The sequence below is a fragment of the Lathyrus oleraceus genome, chromosome 2, assembly GCF_024323335.1.
Source record: "Lathyrus oleraceus cultivar Zhongwan6 chromosome 2, CAAS_Psat_ZW6_1.0, whole genome shotgun sequence".
Taxonomy (NCBI): Eukaryota; Viridiplantae; Streptophyta; class Magnoliopsida; order Fabales; family Fabaceae; genus Lathyrus; species Lathyrus oleraceus.
The window spans coordinates 447,232,306-447,240,943 of record NC_066580.1 but is presented as its reverse complement, the minus strand read 5'-3'; the positions used below and the strand labels follow the sequence as shown (position 1 = coordinate 447,240,943).

Sequence of the window (8,638 nt, the reverse complement as noted above, 5' to 3'; positions counted from 1 at the left end):
TTATCGTCGCCTCACCTTGGGCGCCCTATGATCGTTTCCCTAGTAGAGTCCTTTTACAAATATAACACAATATATATAAAGATGTATATCTATCAATTTTAAAAAATACATCAATATTAAACTGTTATATATTTAATATAAGTGTTTGTTTATTTCATAATTAAACAATAATTTTTTTGAAAACTTAGGCTGGATATCGGTTGCGCCTTTTAGGTGTCATTTCTGATTCTAATCTCGCCCGAGGAAACACTAAATCCCTCAAGCGAGAGTTTAGTTATCCAGGGGAATCTAAGTCCCTTAGGCAAAATTGAATGTAGCCAAGATGATGAGACTATAAGTTCCTTAGTCGAGGCGTTTGACCTTTCGGGTGGGACTTCCATCAAGCCCTCATGCAAGATTTTATGATCATGTATCTTAGGTTGGATATTGGTCGTGCCTCTTAGGCATGATTCCTGATTCTGATACCGCCCGAGAAAACACTAACTCCACAACAAGAGTTCAGTTAGCCTAGGGAGTCTAAGTCCCTCACGCGGAATTATATGTAGTCCGACTGATGAAACTATAAGTCCCTCAATCAAGGCGTTTTGATAGCTTATTTGTGTTTCCCTGAGGGGAGGAAATGATCTTCACCATGAAGTCTAGCATAAAAACATCACTTCAAAGGGAAGCAAGGATCTTTATCATGAAGTCCAGCATAAAAACATTGCCTCAGAGGACGACGATGATCTTTTTCATGAAGTCAGGCATAAAAACATTGCCTCAGAGGGCGTCAAGGATCTTCGTCATGAAACCTAGCATAAAAACATTGCCTCAGAGAGTGGCAATGTTCTTCGTCATGAAGTCCAACATAAAAATATTTCCTTAGGGGCGACAATGATCTTCATCATGAAGACCAGTATAAAAACATTTCCTCAGAGGATGGAAATGATCTTTGTCATGAAGTCCAACATAAAAACATTACCTCAGATGGCGACAAGGATATTTTTCAGGAAGTCCAACAAACAAGAATATTCAGAAGAAACATCCCTGTTGGGATTACATCGCTCAAGAATTGTTCATAGGTACATAATCATGATGCTTATTAGAGAATTACAAATAATTTTAATTGTAATAATATCTAAGATTGAGAACATTCCAGGTTCTGTGAAAGAGTGATCCCTCTAACTCCTGCGACTTGTATGTCCGGTGAGAGAGCTTCTGAAATATGCGATATGACTCATCCCAGTTAGGTTGTAACTCTCCCTACTGTGCAGATATAACCACTTCTTTTTAGGCTAGATCGTCTTCTTGCATTTCTCTCGGCATGACTTTGGAGTTATATCTTCTAGCGGCCCTGTGTTTGGCCGTGAGTTCTCGGACGTGGGAGGCTTCTCTCAATTTGTTGATTAGGTATGCCACACACTCCAAGCCTACTTTATTCGCTTATTCATTAAACTGAGATCATTACCACGAGGGCATGTCAATCTCTATAAGTAGTATGATGTCTGCTTCATAGACCATGGCAAGCGGAGTTTTCTTGGTGGTGGAACACAGAGTAGTGTGGCATGACGATAATATCTCATGGAGTAGTTCCGCCCATAAAACTTTGGCATCGTGAAGCTCCTTTTTAAGTCTCTTCAGGATTATTTTGTTTGTTGACTCTACTTGGTCGTTGGCTTAAGGGTGTACAATGGACACAAACTTTGTTTGTACTCCTAAGTCTTTGCAAAAGTCAGTGACCATAGTACTAGCAAAATGGGTCCCATTGTCGGAGACAATGGCTCCAAGAAGTCTGTATCTATTTCAAAAGAGGTGAAACGAGAGGATATATTTCGTACCTTTTATAGATATTTTATCAATTGTGGCTCCTTGGCTTGGTACTTCCCAAAGACTTGGTTGGCGACTAGTTGGCAGTCACCTTTTGCCTCCAGTCTAGAGGCTCTCGTTTCTAAGGTGAGGATCATTCCAACAATGAGAGTCTCATACTCCGCATGGTTGTTGCTGATGGTGAACTCAAACTTTAGTGCATGTTTAATGAGTGTCGACATGTCCCTCCAAGACTATCCTGATGCCACTTCCTTTTATGTTGTAGGGGCCATCTACAGATAGTGCTGATTCTAAAGGTGTATCCTCGTCTACTAGCGAGTTGTATTCTGCCACTAAATCTATCAGAGCTTGTGATTTGATGCTTCCCCTTGGAACGTATTGGATGTCGTATTCCAAGAGTTTCACTGTCCAAGATATCATTTTTTTCTGTATGTTTATCAATTTTAAAAAATATATCAATGTTAAACCGTTACATATTTAATATGAGTGTTATATTATTTCATAATTAAACAATAAATTTTTTGAAAATTTTTTAATAATTTTAAAAACTTAAAATGATATAATATTTTATAATTAATTTATTTACATTTATTAGAAATGTGGGTAATGAATGTGAGTATGAATACTTATATACCCATAGGACACGAGTATGTGTGCTAGTGTTGGTGCCAAAACATGCATGGACTTGAATATTGAGATTTTTTTCAATCGCATATACGAGGATGAGTATTATAATAATATGTCTATTGCCATTTGCAATGCAATCAACTATAAATATTTTTTCTTTTGCTTCGACTTACGTGCAACATTGAAATGCTTTGTATACACTATTTGTCGCATACAAGAATGCTATTTCTACACAACGTTTTACATCAAATATTTACATTGTATACACTATTCATCGTATTTATACTATGAACAATATTTTTTAAATAAAAAATATTATTTATGAATAATGCTTGAACAATATCGATGAAGAGTGACTTTAAAGTAATGAAATAAAGTTGATTAATGAAATGTAAAAAATTGGTTAATAAAGTGATGAAGTTGGTTGATAAACGTCCAAATATTAAAAATATATTTTAATAGTACACAAAAGTTGATTAATGAAAAGTAAAAAGTTAGTCAATGAAGTTATGAACTTGATAATAAACGTCTAAATATCAAAAGTAATTTTAAACCGTCACCAAAATTGATTAATATAATATAAAAGATTGATTAATAAAATTATGAAGTTAGTTAATCACACAATTCTTATAATTTAATTTAAATAAAAATATATATTTATTTATTTATTTATAAAAAAATATTATTATAATATTGCACTATTTGGATTAGTGACACTGAAATACAGTATAGTTGTTAGATTTTAGTATATGAATATCTTTTCTCTTGTACCATAAGGTGTTGTTGAATTGGTGTGTTGAAATAGCAATGCTCATAAATAAAAAATTAAGAAATGCACTTGATTAGATGAAATATATTTCGACTTTTATTCATATTATATATGAACTAAGATTAAGATATATCCTATGATTAATTTTCTAACACAAATGATTCCGTTAACAACACACACAGAATCTCCCATACAACAACACCTTACCATTAACAAAACATTGCTTCTCCTTAAAGAAAAATGTTAGCCTAATTTATAAGGTTGATTTGGTCACATCTACCCTTCCCTTTCATCCCACATTTGAACATACCCTAAACTCCAAAAAAAAATACCGATTCCTTTGCTTAGAAATCTCAGCCTCTAAGGCAATATTCCAATGTCTTTAAGTCCTTATCAGCATATCGCTTCAAAGCCTTCATCTTGCACATATAACGCTTTCATCAACCTAATCATACTTCACTTTTCTATAACCTCTCATTAAAAAATGCTTATTGTTCAACAACCTTTTTAGCAATATTGTATAAATAGTAACACATTTCAACATTTTTCATCATCACCAACAAACATTACAAAACAAAAGCTTTTCTAAGAGGAGCTTAATGGCTTATCATACAATGAGCTTCCGCCGTCACACATCTTTGTTCATTTTTCTTTTCGGCTTCGTTGGATTAATCTCTTTTCCGGTTGATGCAGCAATAAAGAAATATCAATTTGATGTGAGTTATATATACATATATGCATACTGTAGCATCGATATTTCTAAACAAAAATATGTCTGATGTCTGACATGTGTGATTACAGATTCAAATGAAGAATGTGAGTAGACTATGCCATGCAAAACCAATAGTAACGGTAAACGGAAGGTTTCCAGGGCCAACGATTTACGCAAGAGAAGGAGATAGAGTACAAATCAATGTCACCAACCATGTAAACTATAACATATCAATTCATTGGTAGGTGAATTTGTTCTTTTTTACCAAGCACAAATTTGGTAATATTTATTATATATACACACAGACATGCAAATGAATATGAATTATTGTTTGTTTATAGGCATGGACTTAAACAATATCGCAACGGTTGGGCTGATGGACCAGCTTATATAACTCAATGTCCAATTCAAACTGGTGGAAGCTACACTTATGACTTCAATGTGACAGGACAAAGAGGAACCTTGTGGTGGCATGCTCATATTCTTTGGTTGAGAGCTACTGTTTATGGTGCAATTGTTATCATGCCTAAACTAGGAACTCCTTTTCCTTTTCCACAACCTGCTAGGGAATTCGAAATTGTACTAGGAGAATGGTGGCACAAAGATGTCGAAGAGGTTGAAAAACAAGGGAACCAAATGGGGTTGCCGCCAAATATGTCAGATGCACATACAATCAATGGAAAGCCCGGACCACTTTTTCCTTGCTCCGAGAAACGTAAGAACATTAGTCCAAATTCGTCTCGCTCACGCGAAATAGTAATTTTATTAGTTTCACTTATTAAAATGTGTCATAAATTTGTTTTACTAGATACATATGCAATGGAGGTTGAGAAGGGAAAGACATATCTACTAAGAATCATCAATGCAGCACTTAATGATGAACTTTTCTTGTCCATTGCTGGTCACAACATGACAGTAGTTGAGGTTGATGCAGTTTACACAAAACCATTCACAACACAATCAATTCTATTAGGCCCTGGTCAAACCACAAATGTTCTTGTCAAAGCAAATCAACTTCCAAGCAGATACTTCATAGCTACAAGAACTTTCATGGATGCACCAGTCTCGGTTGATAACAAAACAGCAACAGCTATATTTCAATACAAAGGAGTTTCAAACACTATCATCCCTTCATTTCCTCAACTACCTAACGCAAATGACACAAACTTTGCTTTGGATTATAGCAAAAAGTTAAAGAGTTTGAATTCTGCTAAATATCCTGCTAATGTTCCTCTCAATGTTGACAGAAACCTTTTCTACATCATTGGTTTAGGCATGAACTCTTGCCCTACATGCATCAATGGAACACGTTTAGTTGCATCTCTTAACAATGTTACTTTTGTGATGCCGAAAACCGCGCTTCTTCAAGCTCATCATTTTGATATCAAGGGTGTTTTCAGAACTGATTTTCCTGATAAGCCTTTGAGTGCTTTTAACTATACCGGCGTGCCATTAACCGCGAACCTCGGTACTTCGACGGGAACAAGAGTTAGCAAGATTGTGTTTAATTCTACAGTGGAGCTGGTTTTGCAGGATACTAATCTTCTCACTGTTGAATCACATCCATTTCATCTTCATGGTTATAACTTTTTTGTTGTTGGAACTGGTGTTGGTAATTTTGATCCGGCCAAAGACCCTGCTAAATATAATTTGGTTGATCCTATGGAAAGGAACACCGTTGGCGTTCCAACCGGTGGTTGGACCGCAATTCGATTCAGGGCCGATAACCCAGGTATATTTTATTATTAATTAGTGACACTAATGATCATATATAGTCGAAGTGGTAATAACTATTAGAAATTCAGACACTCATCAGTGAGTACTAGAGTTTGAACTCTGATGATAACCTTCAATCTAATATTAATATCGGTTTCTATAAGTTGAATTAGGATCTGTGGACATTGTCTTGGACGTATTATTATGATATGATAATGACATGCATGATGTTTTTTTCTACGTAGGTGTTTGGTTCATGCATTGTCATTTGGAGTTACACACTGGTTGGGGATTAAAAACAGCTTTTGTTGTGGAAGATGGACCTGGAAAAGATCAATCTGTTCTGCCACCACCAAAGGATCTTCCAAAATGTTAGCCATGGAAGAAATTGTGAAAGAGTTCAGATTGTATTCAACAGTGCTATTCATTAATGTGGAATAATAATAATAATTAACTTTTATTATTTGATAATATTTTCTGCAAAAGTTGCAGTTATTTTTTAATTTCACGATTGAGTGAGAGACAATGCAAGCAAAAGATTTGGACAATGTATAAAATTGTTATTGATTGTTATTTTTTATCTTCTTTATATTATTTTATAAAATGAATACAAAGTATATTCGAACTCTATGCAAAAATACAATTAATATTAGGAGTGGATGAGCCTTTATCAAAAATAGGAGCAGCCGTTTCTGTAAGTTTTTCGTTTTTTCTGTAATTTGATTTTGTTCTTGCTAAAATTAAAGTGATGACAATGTCATTTTATGGTTTTACAACATTTTTTTTTTTAAATATCTGTAGTAGTATTTGATATGTAATTACATGATTGGAAGATGAATTTAGCAATAGTTACATCAAACCGACAAAGAAGAAAAAAAGAATAATTATATCATGATATCATACCATATGCACCCCTTCTTATTAACGAGGCTCTAAAACCATACTGGCCGGGAGCCTCACATATCATGAAACTCAGTCTCAACTGAATCGTCATCAAACAGCCAATCATAGGCATAACACAGACTATCAATTAAAATTGATATTCCATAATAGTGAGGACCGTAGTATGGATCGAAGGTCAGATATTTTCTGATACACAAGATCCTTAGTTGAGGCAGGTGTAAAGCATACTTGCATCTATGTGGGGAATTATAATATGAATATAGTAACTAAAGCTTTTAGGGAGAAAGAAAGGATACTTAGAACATAGTTGTTCTTGAACACACAAAGAGTTTTTATTTGTGATTGCTTGATGAAAATAGTTTACAAGAGCCCTCCTTTTATAGGCAAGGAGGGGCATAAAGGACAAAAGCAATACTATTACAAGCATGGCATTATAGAAATGCCTTTTCCAAAAGTCTGACACCCCTATCTCTAAAGCATACATAATGGAATTACTTTTACACAAAAAGACGAGAAAATACTATTCATAAGCATGCTAATGGCCCATAAGGGACACTTGTCACCTAGTCTTTGAAAATGGATTCATGAGATGGGGACATGTTCTGATCGGATAAGTTCTCATCAGAAAAGCAATCTCCATAACGTGATGACTCATGCTGCCAGATGTCATCCATCTTGTAAGTGTGATCCATCAATTTTCTATTAGCTTCTTCCACTTGTCCTTCTGAGAATTCAGCTTCCATTGGAGAATCTGGATCCTGTTGTATGGCTTGAGTTGAGCTTTCTCTAACTTCTGGTCTTCTGAATTTTCCATGACTTATACAAGTTGTACTATCATCAAGGTTCTTTGGGTCATAAAGATTGATGCAGTTGACATATTCCATTAATTCCCTTGTGATTTTTAGACTGGGAGGATAATCATCAATTGTTTCCCATAAGTGAACATAACTCTTACAATTAAGTAACTTTGTTTCGGGATCTGTCTGATAAGGCCTGTGTAGAAAGAAAACAGACTTGAGCTTGTTAATAGCTTCTAAGGCTAATTTTCTCTCTTTGACCTCGTCTATGACTGGTTTTAATTGATTTCTCCACCATTGTAATGGAGAATACCATTCAAGAGTAGTCCAAATCAAGGACTTGTGATTTTCGGGATTCATTAGGTGTTGATACATGGCTGCAGTGGGAATAAGAACAGGCATAAAATATAATATTGTGGCACACCAGATATACCATAAATGGTTTTTTGTGAATTTGACATTTGGGTTTATTAAAATTGATAGGAGGAAAGGTGTGTCAGGGAAATAAGGAGTATGATCCGGGAGCTTATTCCTTATGATTTTTGTCATGTAATAAAAGAGATTGTTCCTGGCATACTGTTTGAGCTGAGATGGTGAAGAGGAGACTGTTATCCCTAGAGGAAGATTTCTAGTTGTGGATGCATGAACTGGTAGTGGTCTGACCATAAGAATCAAAGGAAAAGTGTTTTTGGCTATGATGATCTGGACAGGTTTCATAGGTCGGGATAGTAGATCCGGAATCACATTTTGGGTTCCTTTGATGTGTTTTACTGAGAAATCATATTTGGAAAACCAATCTTTGAGGCGAAGGGTTTGAGGATCGGGTGGCATCTTATTTTTGAATTCAAGGATCTTGGGAAAAGATGAATTACCCATCTGTACTTCAAACTGGTAGCCTCTTAGGTGGAAGTCAAACTTTTGAATTCCTATTTTTACGGCAAAAGCTTCTTTGTAAGTGGTGTGATAGTGTTTTTCAGCTTCTTTAAATTGTCCGCTGGCATGACCACAATAGTATCTTTTCCCTTCAAGTTCCTCTATCAAAAATGCTCCCCAATAGTGATCACTGGCATCGGTTTGCAGGATTCTTTTCCCATTTCCATGGATTTTTAGGGCAGGTGGAGTTTGTGCGATCTTCCCCACCGTGGGTTTTTCTTTAACATTTGTGATAGAGGGCTTGTGTATTTCGCCAGTCTTGGAAGGAAATCTCTGATATAATTAATTATACCAAGAAATTGTTGGATTTGTTTGACAGTGAGATTTTCATCAGGAAAGTTTAATAGTTCTTGGGCAATATGAGGTTGAGGTTGA

The 8,638-nt window shown here is 35.3% G+C and overlaps 1 protein-coding gene across 1 annotated transcript; it reads left to right on the top strand.

The window, feature by feature from the left end:
• Nucleotides 1–3,752: 3,752 nt before the first annotated feature.
• LOC127120232 (laccase-11) lies at nucleotides 3,753–6,218 on the top strand. The gene is made up of 5 exons (XM_051050643.1): nucleotides 3,753–3,918; nucleotides 4,004–4,155; nucleotides 4,256–4,629; nucleotides 4,723–5,646; nucleotides 5,876–6,218. The coding sequence occupies exons 1-5, from the start codon at nucleotides 3,802–3,804 to the stop codon at nucleotides 6,004–6,006; spliced, it is 1,698 nt and encodes a 565-aa protein (XP_050906600.1). The 5' UTR covers nucleotides 3,753–3,801; the 3' UTR covers nucleotides 6,007–6,218.
• Nucleotides 6,219–8,638: the final 2,420 nt, after the last annotated feature.